This window comes from Neopsephotus bourkii, unplaced genomic scaffold (genome assembly GCF_033783945.1).
Source record: "Neopsephotus bourkii isolate Nb327-2 ecotype Australia unplaced genomic scaffold, CSIRO-AGI_Nbou_v1 NB_266, whole genome shotgun sequence".
NCBI classification, from domain to species: domain Eukaryota; kingdom Metazoa; phylum Chordata; class Aves; order Psittaciformes; family Psittacidae; genus Neopsephotus; species Neopsephotus bourkii.
This window is the reverse complement of record NW_026900775.1, coordinates 158,532-175,640: the sequence shown is the minus strand read 5'-3', so window position 1 is coordinate 175,640 and position 17,109 is coordinate 158,532. Positions and strand designations below refer to the sequence as shown.

Here is a 17,109-nt window from a genome sequence, read left to right as displayed (position 1 = left end):
GCTGGTTCACTGCACGGTACCCGTTTGGCGATGGGTGGTGGTTTCCTAACTGAGTATACTGGGAAAAGCTCTGTTGGAAAGATCGTTGCTGCTTTTAAATCATGGGTGTAAGAAGACTTGGTCTGGGTGGTTAAAGAGATCTGCGGAAAACGCAGAAAGGCTTAAGAATGACAACAGCAAGACCTGTTACAAAACAACAAAGCCAATATCCCAGAGTGCATTTTAAAGCCCATCACGTGCTAATTTAGAAAGAATTATTGGCTTGCTTAACCCTTGAGGAAACCAGAGACCGAACTCACACTGGACTGAACTGGCACTGGTCTGAGATTCAAGACCTGCTATATTCAGTTCTGGACCCAAGGAAAGGAATGCTAGACCGAAAGGACAGTAGATTTAAAAACCTGATACATCTAAATCACTGCAGGTAGACACTAATGCTTTGTACCATCATGGTGCTTCATGCTTTATACGGTTAAAATTCTACAGCACTGGTAAAGCCCAGATATCAGATACACAAATTATGTTGTCATAGCACCTTGCTTCATACGCATATCCCCCCTTCTCATCAACCCAAATGTGAATTTGAGCAACTAATACTGAAACAAACAACATATGTTCCGAGATGGTTTGACAGCTGGGTTTCCACACTTCCAGGTGGCTGCAAGACTTGTTACCCACCCACCAAAACTTAACATCACATCAACAACAAAAAGGGAAAAGGCAGGACTTTCAGAAATTAACAATTCTATGCTTTGATCTGCCAGGGAAATAAAATGTTCTGACAGAAAATGCTCAGAATAAACCCAAATCTCTACACTGGGCCGAGAACTGCTCCTGACTCAATCATCAGAAATACACTGCCAGAGCTTGAACACGTGTTATCAGGAATGAAAGACCACAAAACTTTATGTCCAGTACAAATCACATTTGTTTCCAGATCCTCATTAAGGGAGAGGAGATGCACCTTTATGAAGCAGGGGTGAAGTGGTATCAAGCAGAAGACAGAAAAAATGAAGCAAGAAGTCAGGAAGAAGTCTGACTCCCTGAAAGCTGCCCTTCTCCCCACAAATAACTCTCAACTACTGCGAAGAGACTCTCATGACTTCTCCCTCTTCTTCTTATGCACAACTATGCTGTAAGAGAGAAGTGAGTGTTTAATAGAATATAATAGACTACGAACAGCATTCCATGCACAACAACAACCTGTTTTCTTCAGTCTTCTGGTTAGAGAAACAGGGATCGACTACCTGGGACATCAGAAAGACAGGAAAATAAAGCAGTTGACAAAAAGTGCTTATTTTTATAAACTCTTATTATTATTGATGAGGTAATAACAAAAGGCAGTAAGCACAGGTAGAAATTCACCCTAGGAAGCTTAAAAATGAGGTTACTATGGCACATGCAGGATTCGTACTTTGTTTTAGCTGTTCTTAAAGCATCAGGATGCAGAGCTCAACATGTTCTTAAAGCATCAGGATGCAGAGCTCAACCTTATCACAAAATGTAATAGTGATTATTATGATGATTATTATGATGATTACTACTACTACTATTATTATTAGGTGTAGAAAAGTATTTGGGCTTTCTCTCTGGCCTGGTTTCAGCACAGCACTGTTCTGCTTCAAATGCAATCAACAAATTCTATGAAGCTGCTGTATTATTGCAAAATGCATGTTCTTTTGCATTAAAGCCCAAGAAATAAAGCATGACCATCATGTTTTGCAACTAATTTATTTTTTCCTCCTTTTTTAATCTGTCTTACAAGTTGACCATGACATTTTAGTGACAACAGCGCTAAAATAACTCAAAACAACGAAAAGCAGGCTAATTAAAAATAGGCAGGCACTGAACATCATGATACATTGGCATAAAATCATTTCTGCAGTGTCCTTTGTAAAAACCCTGCTAAAAAGCCATCATTTGCCATGGCAATAGTGAGTCAGATTGTTTTATAAAATACAGAATTATACATGTAGATCCTCGCAGCGCAAGCGTTTGGTTGGCGCATGTTACTGGAATACAGCAATCTCTGTTTAAAGCAAGACAAGAGTTTCTGCTTTGTTGGAACACAACGTGTATCACCCAACTGAGCTTCCAACCGACACGAATTACACATGTGGAAAACCTATTTGCCTTCTTCCCTTTCCCCCCAACTTCAATAATCACTTAGAGCTGTTTCAGCGTGTTTTACTATTGAGTATATACGAAGAGAATGGTTCCTCTCAGGCTGGAGAGGGCTTTTTTGCTCTTACTGAGCAGTGGTAACTAAGACATCGCACAAGCTGCTGGGTATACTCTGAACACAACACCACCAGTTCTAAAGTGGAAAGAAGTTAGTTACAGGCACAGAACTAGAGGGCTGTTGAGAAGGAAGTTAGCAACACCTACTGGTCATGGTGCATACTGAACACTGGTTTGGTTTTTAAGTTAACAATTAAACCCAGCTTTTTCTTACTACAGCACCTACATAAAATTACCTATGAAGTCAGTCTGCCACCAGAGATAATAATTCTAAATAGTATTCTTAAATACTATTATATAAAATACATCACCTCTCCCAATAAACCTTGTTCTGCTCACACTCTCAGACCATTCATGGCTACACCACTGCTAAAATACATCACCACCAGTGATTCCTGAATCCTATCAGTACATAAATATTCATAACAAGAGCTGAGCTTTAGGCTTCGACAGAAAATGGGACAGAACAAGTCATCCTGACAGCTCTTTAAGTGACTGAAGGATTTACATTATACATCGTAACGTGCATGAAGCTTTCCTCCATTACTGCCTAATTATCTTTACTGCGTACTCAAAGCAACTCAGATCTTATGGACTGCACAATCTTAGCAGCAGCACATTGTTTTTGGACCCTGTAAAGATCTGCAAACTATTCAAACAGCTTGTGCACTTCCTCAGTAGTTTTACGATGCATTTCCCTTCATCTGCAAACGTAAGTTTTTCTGTCTCATTTTACTTGAAGTTAAATACAACCAAACACACACAACGCAGTCTCTTGATCCACTTCACCCCTTCCAAAAAAACAACACAGGGCTTAAAATTACAACCAGCATTTTCAGAAACTATTCAATTCAAAATTAAAACGCCCTCAACTCGTAAGTAGCTCAAATCAACTCTAAGAAACCTGCATTCAGCAGTTGTATTGAATGCTTGCTTTAAGTTTCCATTAAAAACATACTGTATTCATGTTTCTGAAGTTGTGCCTATAGGTTCTCTGATACACTAGCCTGAGGCATCAGAAGTTTTCCTGGTTCTCATCCAACTTTGGCAATAATATCTTCTTACTTCGGGTGTTAAAAGGATTCATACATTATTTATAAGGCCTGCTAAAATCTAACTCCTGGATCTAACTTGCAAGAGAAAGAGTATAAAAAGTTACATACAAGGGAAAAAAAGCAGCACAACTGTCCCCATTTCAATTTTTAGCCTCTCTTTGTATGTCACGTATCGGCAGACTGAGCCTGCAACACTCTCATCTCTCACTCCCTATGTTTAGATACTCCTTTGCAGCCACTTTGAGCCTTCTTGGATTTGATCTTTCTTGTGGGTTTTTAAAGTATGATTTTCCAAGTGAATAAATAAATAGGCACAAAACTGCAGGTAACTTGTTACACTTCAAAGATGCCGGATTTCTCTGACACAATGGTGTTTGCCTCCTGAAAAAGATCAGGCTAAAGCATTACAAGCAGCCGAAATGGGGTAGCTAAAATCCCTATTCACTTCTCAGTGTCTTTGTCCTCCGTATTTTTCCCTTATGAATGTTGTCTACATATAAGATATTTAGATATTTACATTTTGCTTGTCTCTTCCTGGTTGAAGAGAGTTCACTGTTAGAATTGAAAAGCAAGCCTTTTAACAAACTTCACAAAGGGAGATTTTAGTATCTCCTTATCAATCCGAGACAGGATTTCTGCTTTGAACAACAGTTTCGCTTCCTGGGTTATATTAAGGCAAAAGACATTAAAATGCTATTGATCTATGAAATAACTATGTATTTTATGCAATTAAAGGGAAAAGTCAGGTCTACAGAGCTTCCAAAATACTCACCAGTGTAAGCCCTCACGTTGTTACTGGAAACAGTATATTTGCTCTGAACACACCCAAACGATCGTGTCTGACAGACATTTAGACCTTAGATAAGAGTCCCTGACTATAATCTCACTTAGTCTAACTGGAGCACATAGGAACTGCATCTCTCTAGCTGAACATGATGTATGAAAGGCTGAACATACACTTACTTCAGCTTCCTAATCACTGAAATACTGCCCTGTGTGACATTTGTAGCTGCACAGTCGTGGATTTTGTCTACTCAATAAGGTGATGCTGTTTATGTTCATCTTCTCACTGGGCAGAACTTTTACATGTATTTTCATGTGCAGACACTGAGGCCTTAGTTCTTAAAACAGAAAAGTATGAATAACAGAGCACGATATCCATTATCCATTAAATAAGTACGTTGTGAGGATTGCTCCTACTCATTACACCCTTTTGGAAAATGAAGCTCTTCCCTCTGGAATTTTGTTTGCAGTCCACAAGCTCACATGTGTTAACTTCCCCACAAAGTACAGCTGTGTGATGTTCGCTATTCAAAGGGAAAGTCAGAGTAGGTCACATTTTCTAAAGGTTTATCTTATTAGTAGTCAAGTGTCATACAGCTGAAAACCAGAACAAATTCAGCTTTCTCCAGTGCCACTGTTAAAACTCTCAGGGTAACTGCAGCTCGTAGCACTTGTGCAAGTTGGTTTCAATACTACAGTGATCCTCAACCTCTGTGGGACAAGGAAAGCAGCTGAACCAGTAATGATGAAACCCTCATCAACATTAAAAAGGACTGAAAGCAACACACTGTGCCTCTAAACGACTCTTCCTTATTTTAGATCTGAATTCATTTTAACTGGAATTTTGTGTGTGTTACATTTGTCTGAAGGAAGAAGAAATACCTGTCAGGAGCTGGGAATACTGTGCCAGTCTCACTGGCATTCCCTCTTCTGCCTTTACCAAATTACTGAAGCTCTTGCAGTACCCATAAGAGGGGGGCTAATACATACCAGTAAAAAGCATTCAATTCTATTGTCATCCAAGAACTTAAATTTCAAACGCAATATAGAAAAGTGTGTGAAGATGGTGCATTTTAACACCGTGTTACTCTTGGAGGAAAGTGAAAGAGTGGAAAACAACCTTGCCACAGCACTGCTCTCTGTTGTAAAACACCACACTTGTGTAACATCCACTGGGGTCCTTCCTGAGCCACTGCTCTGGGGCAGCACAGTTCCAACTGCTTGAGGATGCAGAATAAACATGCAAACACACAGGGCCCGAAGCTTAAAGCAAAGGATTGATTTCGCACCTTCTTGAGAGGAGACAATGGGTGGCAGGTAATCGGGGATGTATTCCTTCCTTTCTTCTGCATCCTTACTTCCCGGCTGGGGAAACTGCAGGACATTGTTCTTGCTGACGGGGAACGAAGGGATTTGATGTGCAAAAGTGACAGGCTCGATATTGTGGATGTAATCTTCCAGCTCGTGCAGGTTAACCCCCATAAGCTTGAAGGCATTACTTACATCATCCAAAATTGGATCAGTGCGGCCATCTGCAACAAAAACAGCAACAACAGAACAGTGTCTATTAGAAATCCAGTTTCAAACCGTTTGACCTGCGGATCTATGCTCAGAGGTTACAGCTCACTGCCAGCAACAGAGATCAGAGTCCCACCAGGTTCCCTGCTTGCTGAGCTATCCAACATTCCAGGCTAAGAACACATTTATATGTGTTTTGTTTTGATCCGTATCACTTTGATTCAATTCATATCATTAAGAATTGCACCTCAAGAAGCAAATGAAGCAAAGTAGAGGGAGCAGCAATCTGCTTTACCTGGCAACAGCCAAGTAACACGGTGCAACACCTCTTAAAATAGGTTCCTACTTCATAAAATAAATTCAAGTGAATGAAACAAGCCCTCACTATGCAGAAGGTGCCCCTTTACCAGCATGTAATAGACCAAATGTTATTTTTCAACCTACAAACATCTTAATTTTGTTGAAACAAATGTAGTTTACGGGTACCAAAAAAACCCGAAGATACCTGGTGTATCTCCTGATAACACAAATACTTCACATCCTATCTTTCCACCAGATGGAATCTACTATGAGTCACTTTACCTCCCAGTTAGATATACCTCCCAGTTGAAACAGAGGAATATTAAGTAGTGGTCTGATGAGGAGAGAATATTTTATGCTAAAGTTCAAGCACTGATTTCCTGGGGTGCAACTGAACTTTGACTCTACAGCAAAAACCTTTTCTTTACAAAGAGCACAGTGAAACCTCACTGGCCAAGCTGTCAGCACCTTTATTCCATCAGACCTCCACGAAGGGATGCAGTTTGTTCTACATATGGAATGGCTCCAAGATTTAAACTATACAGCGCACAAGTCCTCCAAGTGCCTCAGTTTCCCTGGCCTGACAGAGGGCTATCCCTCTGAAGGCCTCCAGAGGGAGAACCAGACAACCCGGCTCTGGTGCCAAGGCACCACTTCGAGTCTCATCTTAAGTCTTCATAACAAAAATAACACCAAAAAAAGATGCTTTAAACCCCAAAACATGATGTTTTTCTTTCAATTCAATAACCTTATAGTGAATTAATAAAACTCTCTATAGTTGGCTTATGAAGATATTACATCCCTACATGATGATAAGCTGTGATTTCCTTTAAAAAGCCATTAAGGAAACCCAGCCCGTGCTTACTGAAGGAACACAATCACTATTGTGAAGCTTCAGTTTTGGAGGACAGGCGAATGCTCCTTTGTTTGTCCTTTAACCTAATCTCTTCTTGGTTTATCTTGCAGTCGGGCTGGCTGGGTCTCACATCACTGGATGAATTCAAGCCCTGAGCCAACTTATGCCTTCAGGTATATTTAAAGAATAAGAATTTCGTTCTAGAATTTCTCTTCTTAGTCTTGCAGTGAAGATAAGGGTAATGCTCAGATTATAGCTTTGATTCTCAGCTCTGTATCACTGGCCGCTTGTGTGACTCTGGGCAAGTCACTTGTGTTTTAATTCTCTCCACAGCTAAAAGGGACATCAGACCAAGTTATCGCCCCTTTTGCCCATCTGCATTTAGACTGTGAACTGAAACAAGAACATTTTTTGTGTGTCTATAATATCTAGTACAAATGTAATGCCAGTTTCCCCTGCAGACTCCAGGGGCACAGAAGTGTGAAGACTTGAATTAACATAACCAAAGGGGGATATTACAACTTTAGAGTAGTTAAGAGACCATTACAGTTATTAAACTTAATATACATATTAACATTATAGTTACTAAACTTAAACAGGGGAAGTTCAGGTTGGATATAAGGAAGTTCTTTACTGTGAGGGTAGGGAGACGCTGGCACAGGGTGCCCAGAGAAGTGATAAATGCTCCATCCCTGGCAGTGTTCAAGGCCAGGCTGGACAGAGGCTTGGGCAACATGATCTAGCGTGAGGCGCTCCTGCCAGTGGCAGGGGGTTGGTCCTAGGTGATCTTAAGGTCCTTTTCAACCGGAACTACTCTGTGATTAGACAGACAAGAGACTGCTTCATCCTTAAAAAAGTTAAATCTAGAGAACTGACACAGTTAAGGAATTTTGCTTTGTCACTTTTAGTTGCTCTTCAGACTACAAATATACCTTTGAGCTTACTGAACCAGAAGGTGTCAAGACTTAACAGATACTAGGTTTGACAGCCAGCTAAAAACAAGACTTGGGGAAAACTTCCAGCAAGCCCAGAAGCAGAGCATATTTATTCCCTGAACACTCTTGTAATCACTGGCTGTGCTGCCTGCAGGACGCAGAGGGATTCATAGAATGGTTTGTGGTGGAAGGGACCTTAAAGCTCATCCAGCTCCAACCCCTGCCACGGGCAGGGACCCCTTCCACTGGAGCAGCTTGCTCCAAGCCCCTGTGTCCAACCTGGCCTTGAGCACTGCCAGGGATGGGGCAGCCACAGCTTCTCTGGGCACCCTGTGCCAGCGCCTCAGCACCCTCACAGGGAAGAGCTTCTGCCTAAGAGCTCAGCTCAGTCTCCCCTCGGGCAGGTTCAAGTCATTCCCCTTGGCCTGTCCCTACAGGCCCTTGTCCCAAGCCCCTCTCCAGCTTTCCTGCAGCCCCTTTAGGCACTGGAGGTGCTCTAAGGTCTCCCGTTCAGGAGCCTTCTCTTCTCCAGGCTGCCCCAGCCCAGCTCTCTCAGCCTCCAACAGCTCCACAGAACTCATTCCCAGGCGAGCATTGCCTGGACAGAGAAAGCATATCGACAGGCACTGACACATTCCCTGCTTCAGTTTAGTTTTCCTTGATAAAATGGGAAATTTCCTCGGGGAATGCTGCAGACAACCAGGCGCACAGGACTGCAAGATGCGCCACATCATCTACCCGATGAGCGGGGCTCAGTGAAGATGCTTCAAGTACCTTGCTCAGTCCACACTTTCTTACACCAGCACCGTCATACATTCAGCATGAAAAGCTTAGTCCAGCTTATCACTGCAACTGGAAAGGTCTTTTCCTGGACATGCATATCATCTTTTAGAATGTGTATCGATGTGAGCAGTAAGTGATACATGCTACAACAAACTCCCTCCTACAAGAGCTTTATAAGAACACATGGCAGAAAAACAACTAGTAAGTGTAACTAAAGCATGGAAATATTTAAGCAACTATATATAAAAACCAACTATGCTTGTTAGAAAGCAAAAGGTGACCAAAAACCTTCTGAAGATTCAATTTTCCTGTATCTTTGACATTTGCCTCCAAAGAGACAATGACAAGTCATAAGGTTGGTTCAAAGCTGAACAATTCTTAACCCTGCAACTGTCAGAGGGATGAAAGACTGACGGGTTACAGTGTCCTCTATAGCAAGAGTGTACCAAAAACATTTCAGTTCTGTACTCATATCTATATTTAAATCAAAAGTTATCAATTGGTAACATACACAGCACAAAAATGTATTAAACGTAATTTCAGGTGATTCATCAAATAAAGGCTTTATACTTCTACTTGATTAGTTCAGCATTCCTCTTCTCTCACTGGCTGAATAAAATTCAACCTAATATATAGCAGCTAATATATTCAACTAATATCGCAGAAGCCAGACACATGAAAGAGAATGCTGACGAACACCTAACACACTCTCCTGGTCTTTCAGTTAGCCTTAAGCTTTGTTCTGTAGGGAAACCATGCCATAAGAAAGAAAAACAGGTTGAATTTGTGCATCCTGAACTTGTCTCAATATTCTTCAGGTCTCTGTGCTATCCTCAGTTTAAAAGTCCAGATACTGAATCCTCCCAGTGACATTCCCAATGTCACATGGAGCTTTTAGTTTCCAGCCTCCTGTTGTCCCCTAGAGCACAACACTTCAAATAATACCTGTTGTCCAGGATGGGGAAGTGATGGAAGGAGGTGGGAATAGTTCATCCACCAAATTATAACTCTCCTCCTTACCCTGCAAACAGCCAACTAAGGAAATATCTTTCTCACAAGCTTTTAAGCTGTTTTTCGTCCCTGAATGGGAATTGTGCTCCAAAACTGATAGAGTTGCAAACAGCAGAGCTATATTAGGACCATTCAGTCCCAATCAGCTCACCAGGACCCTGTGGGAATGGCCATGAAGTTACAATATTCTCAGCATCCCTATGCATGAGAACGAACACTGAGCGAGGAGGAATCTCTATGCAGAAATGGATCCCCAAACCAGAAACGGAAGAACTGAATCTTCAGGGGGTTTCTGGTCACGTTTTGAACCTGCTTCTTAACACAGTTGCTTTTTTATATCCTTACTTAAGTATTTCCATGCTTCAGTTACATGTAGTAGTTGCTTCTCTGCCATGTATTCTTATGAAGCACTTGTAGGGGAGTGTGTTGTAGCATTTATCATTACTAAACAAAAAACAGAACTCACACAGAGCTGAGGACTTGGGTGGAAAGTTATCCAGCCCTCCAACCCTGGTGCTCAGCATCACCTCCACATACAACTAGTGTCCAAAAGGGAAAACAGATCCCTCTCTTGCAATGAAGAGGGATATTCAGAGGCAGCTAAAACTCGGTTATTTTTGCAAGAGCACCAACATTTCCTCCAGCAAAGAAGCTGCTCAATGCTCACATCATCCACAGGAACAGCGAAGGTGGGAGTTACGGAAAAATGGATCTTACTTTCCCCAAACCCAGCCTCAGGAATAGCCGGTTTACTTTTGTCAAACTCACCCCATCTTCTCCTCCTTCCTGGCCCAGAGTCTGCTTGAATCAGTGAAAATGTAACAAGTCAGTGCAGAACAGAAGAGCTTCTCCCTTCATGCTGGAGTTTATAAAGGGAGCAACTATAGCTCTAATAAATACATGAAGTTAATGAGTCACAACCCATGCAACATGTAACGTCCATTATAAACAGCTCAGCATCACCCTCCTGTCTGCTATAAAAGAGGGGGTTTTAAACTTCATTTTAAGCAGAAAATTAATAGGTGTAGCTCCTCAATATTTTTACAAGAGGCTCTATCAGATTCCTGGTGCTCTGGCATATCACATAACCCTGCCACATAGTAAATAGTTACTCCAGGATAAATCTTTCAAGCAGCTAACACATTGCTTCCATCCAGCAACCACAAGAACACTCGGAAGCTACACAGTAGGTTATTCAGTAAGTCTTCCAGTAACTGAAGGGGCTACAGGAAACTTGGAGAGGGGCTTGGGACAAGGGCCTGTAGGGACAGGGCAAGGGGAATGGCTTGAACCTGCCCGAGGGGAGACTGAGCTGAGCTCTTAGGCAGAAGCTCTTCCCTGTGAGGGTGCTGAGGCGCTGGCACAGGGTGCCCAGAGAAGCTGTGGCTGCCCCACCCCTGGCAGTGCTCAAGGCCAGGTTGGACACCGGGGCTTGGAGCAAGCTGCTCCAGTGGGTTGGAGCTGGAGGAGCTTTAAGGTCCCTTCCAACACAAACCATGCTATGGTTCTATGATATATGTCTTGAAATTGGGTAGGGAAAAAGGATCCCATTAATGGAGTTGCCGGTCAGGCAAAAGCACCTTCCTGCTACTGCTGCTCAGTCTGCTTCTTTTCCCAGTAGCCTCATAAATGTCAAGCAAAAAACCTTCTTTACTGGTAGCCAGTATACAGTAAATTACTTAAATCCATCAAAATATAAGGTTATCGGGACATACAGAGGTACATTTCTTATAAAAAGTGTTATGGGCCCCACAGAGATACTTGTTACAAGTCATTCAGCATCAGGATCAGGAACCAGAGCATTTAAACTGATCATCAAAGCCTAATACTTGGAAACGTTGGGTTGACACCAGGTCAATTCTCTCCACTACGGTAATTCCCAGCCAAAATCCTGGTTGCAGTCTGCATTCTCCACACAAGGTATTTTCTAGAATGAAGTTAAGTTTCCCTTTACAGGAGATGATACAGTGACACATGAGCACATTTGGAGGCAGCTCTACCTTGTCATTTTCACTTCCAGCTACAATGTTGTGATTGCCAGACTAGAACCTGCCTTTTCAACAGAAATGTAGTTGCATTAATAATATCAATTTAATGTATTATTTAATATTGTCTATATTTAATATCATATGGTGTAAATCTTCTGTATTTATATATATATATATATATATATACAACTTTTAAGTAGTCCTCCAAGGAGCATGGAGCTGGACCCAATGATGCTTATGGGTCCCTTCCATCTTCAGATACTCTATGATTCTATGTTAACATACCAATAAACTTAAGAAAAAGCAGACACACAATATGAAATTTAAGACCAACTTTGAAACTTTATTTCCTCACTCTAAGCCAATTTCAGCAAAAATTAATTAATTAAAATCACAGCACAGGCTCAATCGCAGCATAGGCTCAATCACAGCATAGGCTCAACACTGAAAATTCAAGGAAAGGGTACTGAAAACCCCACTTCCAAATCCAACACACCTCAAAAGTAATTACCTAGTTTATTATCAGAGCAGCCCTGCAGAGGAGGACTTGCAGGTGGTGGTAAATGAGAAATAAAGCATGAGCCAGCTTCAGTGTGCATTTGAGCACAGAAACCAACTGTACCCAGGGCTGCATCAAAAGGAGTGTGACCAGCAGGTTGAAGGAGGTGATCCTGCCCCTCTAATCTTGTGAGACCTCCCTTGGAGCATTGTGTGCAGTTCTGGTGTCCTCAACATAAAAAGGACATGGATCTGTTGGAACAAGTCCAGAGGAGGCCACGAGGATGCTCAGGGACTGGAGCACCTCTGTATGAAGATCGGCTGAGAAAGTTGGGGCTGTTCAGCCTGGAGAAGAGAAGGCTGCATGGAGACCTCATCGCAGCCTTCCAGTATCTGAAGGGGGCCTACAGGGGTGCTGAGGAGGAACTCTTCATTAGGGACTGTAGTGACAGGACAAGGGGTAATGGATTCAAACTGAAACAGGTGAAGTTCAGGTTGGATATAAGAAAGAAGTTCTTTACTGTGAGGCTGCCCAGGGAGGTTGTGAATGCCCCATCCCTGGCAGTGTTCAAGGCCAGGTTGGACAGGGTGACATGGTTTAGTGGGGGGTGTCCCTGTTCATGGCAGGGGGCTGGAACTTGATGATCTTAAGGGCCTTTCCAACTCAAAACAGTCTATGATTCTATGATTACACTTCTAGTTTTAGCAGCAGATAACTAAATTTGTCCTGCTAAATTTGTCCTGAATTCCATGCTGAAATATGCCCAGGTACCCTCAGTGATTACAGTGAAGTAGCTGCTACCTGGTTGTTTTTTAAAACAATGTAATAGAAAAATCAGGGGTTTAGGGGCCACAAACCATGACTTCCCTTCTCATCCCTCCCACAAACTGCAGCATCCACCTAAATATCCTGGAAACTGAACTCTTTCCCCAGACGTGCCAAGTTAAGAAGCAAAACACAACATATTCTGCATATCTATAACCAATCCAAGCTGCAGTCACTAAATTCATAGTGAATGAAGCAGAGACTGGGTTTTCTTCACAGGACACTTCCCCAGTGTGAAAAACCACAACACAGACAAAGAAAATCCAGAGCACTTAACCCAAAGCAGCATCTGTGCCACCACCTCTATCAAACATGTGAAATGTGAGTGCAAACCCAAGCAGTACATAACAGAACTTTCCCCTTTTCCCCTCTTGCTTAAAACAAACAACAACAGAAACGTGGAACTCTGCTCTCAGAAACCACACAACCCCAGTTTGTTTTGTAGTTCAATACCTTAATGACACACTCCGAGACTGGTTTTCATATACTCTGTTTAAATCTTGGGCTAAAACCAGGTGTGAAGTGTACAGCACATTGAACAGGCTTCCTCTTAGAAGCTTTGCAGCATAATATGGTGTACTTGAACAGGAAAGCCCTTATTTTCTCCCTTGTAAGTTCACTCTCTCCTCCACCCCCTCCAGTATTCAGAAGCATTTCACGGCATCAAACACATCTCAAACCCACTTTGCAAATCCTTCTGCCTTCCCTTTGCGGGCAGTGAAGCTGCCATCAACTACAGCTCCTGCAAATGCAAAGAAACAAGAGCAGAAAAGTAATGAAAATCTTGACTGTAGCTCTCCTAATGGGATGTAACAGCTGGAACAAAGATCTAACACAGCTGGGAAAGGCATCTTTTCCCTTTGCAGCTGAGGAGATGTGGGAATGGCAATGACACGCTTTTCAGAGCAACACCACTAGGGCTCGATTAGTCAAGAGTAAATCCATTCAGTTTTAAATACAAAGATTATGTCCCTCCAGCTGACAACTGCTAACTCAAACCCCACTGGTTGGACTCCAAGATAACACACAATAAAGATGCTACAATTGGAATTTAATTAATTCTACTTATGCAAAACCATGGCAAAATTCAGCTCATTCATCCAGAGCTGGGTTTGGACAGGAAATTATTTGAGGAGCAAAAGGAAACAATTCTCATGAAGCAGGGAGACAGCAACTGAGTATTAAGATGTCTTTTTACAAGCCTTTTAAAGAAAGAAATACAGGAATCATTTTGAGAGAGGTAATACAAAAACCACCATGTCACTGGCATGGAAACAGCACATCCCACTTCTCCTCCATGAAAAAGGAAAAAAAAAACAAAATAGACTGTGATCCAGCCTGGTTTGTGTTGGAAGGGGCCTCAAAGCTCATCCAACTCCCATCCCCTGCCACAGGCAGGGACCCCTTCCACTGGAGCAGCTTGCTCCAAGCCCCTGTGTCCAACCTGGCCTTGAGCACTGCCAGGGATGGGGCAGCCACAGCTTCTCTGGGCACCCTGTGCCAGCGCCTCAGCACCCTCACAGGGAAGAGCTTCTGCCTAAGAGCTCAGCTCAGTCTCCCCTCGGGCAGGTTCAAGCCATTCCCCTTGGCCTGGCCCTACAGGCCCTTGTCCCAAGCCCCTCTCCAGCTTTCCTGCAGCCCCTTTAGGCACTGGAGCTCCTCTCAGGTCTCCCCTCCAGGAGCCTTCTCTTCTCCAGGCTGACCGAGCCCAGCTCTCTCAGCCTGTGATATTCCTTATCCATTCACAGAGGGAGAAAACTCCTTACCCCACTTTCAGTAAGCTCACCCAAAGTCAGAGACCGTTGCCTTAGTTCTATACACTTTCAATTCCTCAAGCACCGAATTATCACCATCTCTGTATCTTTTCCTCCCTATACTACAGACATCGTGGTCCTGAGCCCCCTGTGGTAGAGGCAGCGGAGCTCGAGGGACAATGCTACTCCACAACTCACCTCCTGCATAAGTAGTGACCCAATTACAGAAGCATCTTCCCCAGTATCGGTACTGACCATACCAAAGGCTGTATCAGCTCTGACCAAGCCTAGGTTAGCTCCTTTTCCACCCCACAACTCAGTTCTCCCAAATTCTCTGTTGTTCCCTTTAAATGTTTTGCAGATCATTCCTCTCTGGATTGAGACACAGACTTCAGAGGTGCTGCTGGGTGATAAAGGTTAATATTGCACAGTGTCATTTCCAGACAACTTACACACAGCTTTACATCTAGCTAGCCCTCAAATTTGGGAAAAGCTAAGACAAGGAAACCTATTCAACCTGGAATTATAATCCAAGGAGTTTGTAGCAATATCATCAAGTCCTTCCTAAAATCAGTGCCACTCAATTCTTCCTGAACTGCTGAAGCAGAGGAAGGTCCAGGTATCGGGTACACCCATCACGGCTTTATCAGGGATCTCCACAGCAGTGAGAACTCCTGCATCAGAGACAGGATATCTCCACAAGCAGCAGCACCTTCAGGTACTCCTGTCCCGATCTTTGCTCCACACACTCTCCAAACTCACTCCTGCAGAGGAAGCTGACACCTCCTGCATTAACAGTCTCTCTGGCCTTGAGGCTGCATCCACCACTGGTTGACAGCAGCATTCCTCTGGTACTCATCTGTGCCCGACACTTCCATGAGCACAGGTACCTCAGCATGGGCAGAATTGCTGCCAGACTTTTCCACTGACAGCGCTGATACCTCTCCCGTCAGCTCCTGCAGTCCCCAGCACATCCTCTGAACATCTACAGTAGCCCCCAGTCCACCACCAGTGTGTCACCTCCTCCTCACCCAGCACTTCAGGCAAGCAATCACATTCTCCACCCCAACTCCAACCCCTGCTTCCTCTAAACACCTTCCCTGCTGCCAGACCCAGCCACCCAGGGGCTCCCCAGGACTTCCCCCTCCACAAGTACACTCACACACATGAAACAGTGGCAGTCCACAACCCCAGAACGGGGAATGTGTCCCTCTTGGCACAGGAGGCACAACCAGCCATGGTTCTCTGTGCACACACAGCCTACACCTCCACTCTCTCCCACCTCTCCACTATGTGCATCCCTCTTCCTTAATCTCCCCCCAAATACAGGCCCAGCAGCAGTGCTGGCAGCCCTACAGAATCACAGAACAGTTCAGGTTGGAAAGGACCTTAAGATCATCCAGTTCCAGCCCCTGCCATGGGCAGGGACACCTCACACTAGACCATGCTGACCAAGCCCCATCCAATTTGGCCTTGAGCACTGCCAGGGATGGGGCAGCCACAGCTTCTCTGGGCACCCTGTACCAGCGCCTCAGCACCCTCACAGGGAAGAGCTTCTTCTTTATATTTAACCTGAACTTCCCTTCTTTCAGTTTGAACCCACCACCCCTTGTCCTGTCACTAAAACCCCTGATGAAGAGTTCCTCTCCAGCATCCTTGCAGATTCCCTTCACAGTCCCTCAGACTCTTCTCCAGGCTGAACAGCACCAGCTTTCTCAGCCTGTCTTCATATGGGAGGTGCTTCAGCCCCCGATTATCCTCATGACCTCCCCTGGACTTGCTCCAACAGCTCCATGTCCTTCTTCTGTTGAGGACACCAGAACTGCACACACATCGTTGATGTCCTCCCCATCTTACACGCTCCCTGTTCCATACGCAGAGCAGCAAAGGCTCCACAAACAGACCAACGATCCCCCAGCCACACTGACAGCTTGAGCCTTGCTCCCTCACCCCACTGTATCCAGACCTAGCAATGACCCTGACAGACCCTCTCTTCCCCCCTACTGCCACTTCCCCCACCTTCCCTGACCCGAAATGACAGCAGCAACCCCTTCCTGACATCCCCACACCCAGCAGACCCCTACCACCATCCTATTCCCCGACCCAGCCAGAAACTGTACACCCCATCTTCCTGCACCCCATATCTGCAGGTACCAGCAGGTCATCCAGCCCCCTCAGCACCTCCACTGCAGGGATGCAGGCAACCCCAACAGGCACACAACTTCATCCTCTGTCATACTGCCAGGCCCAGCAGTGACACTTCTGCCCCTTTGCCATCCATACACACGCACGCACACTCCATACTCCTACACACTCCATACTCCTCTGTGACCCAGCCAGCCATTCTCACAGTGACTCCCAGACCTCTCTTCTCCCCCTTCCATGCTCCCACCCCAGCTCAGCTTCATCCCAAACCCAGTGAGGCCCTGAGCATCACTCCCAGCTCCTTCTGCACAGCGCATCCAGCCAAACCTCTTCCACTGCATCCACACAAGGACACTTTCACCTCATGCCTTGTCCACTAAAACGATCCCACATCCTTCCTGTTCTGCATTCACATA

General features: G+C 44.1%; 1 protein-coding gene across 2 annotated transcripts in view; it reads right to left on the bottom strand.

Moving 5' to 3' along the window:
• The window catches only part of TAF3 (TATA-box binding protein associated factor 3), a 124,227-nt gene that overhangs the window by 105,251 nt on the left and 1,867 nt on the right, over window positions 1–17,109 (bottom strand). The window contains exon 2 of one of the 2 annotated variants that reach the window (XM_061346185.1): window positions 5,369–5,611. In XM_061346185.1, the coding sequence (XP_061202169.1) occupies window positions 5,369–5,611 (243 nt within the window). The remainder of the gene's footprint in view (window positions 1–5,368; window positions 5,612–17,109) is intronic. The other variant, XM_061346186.1, reaches the window with a different exon arrangement.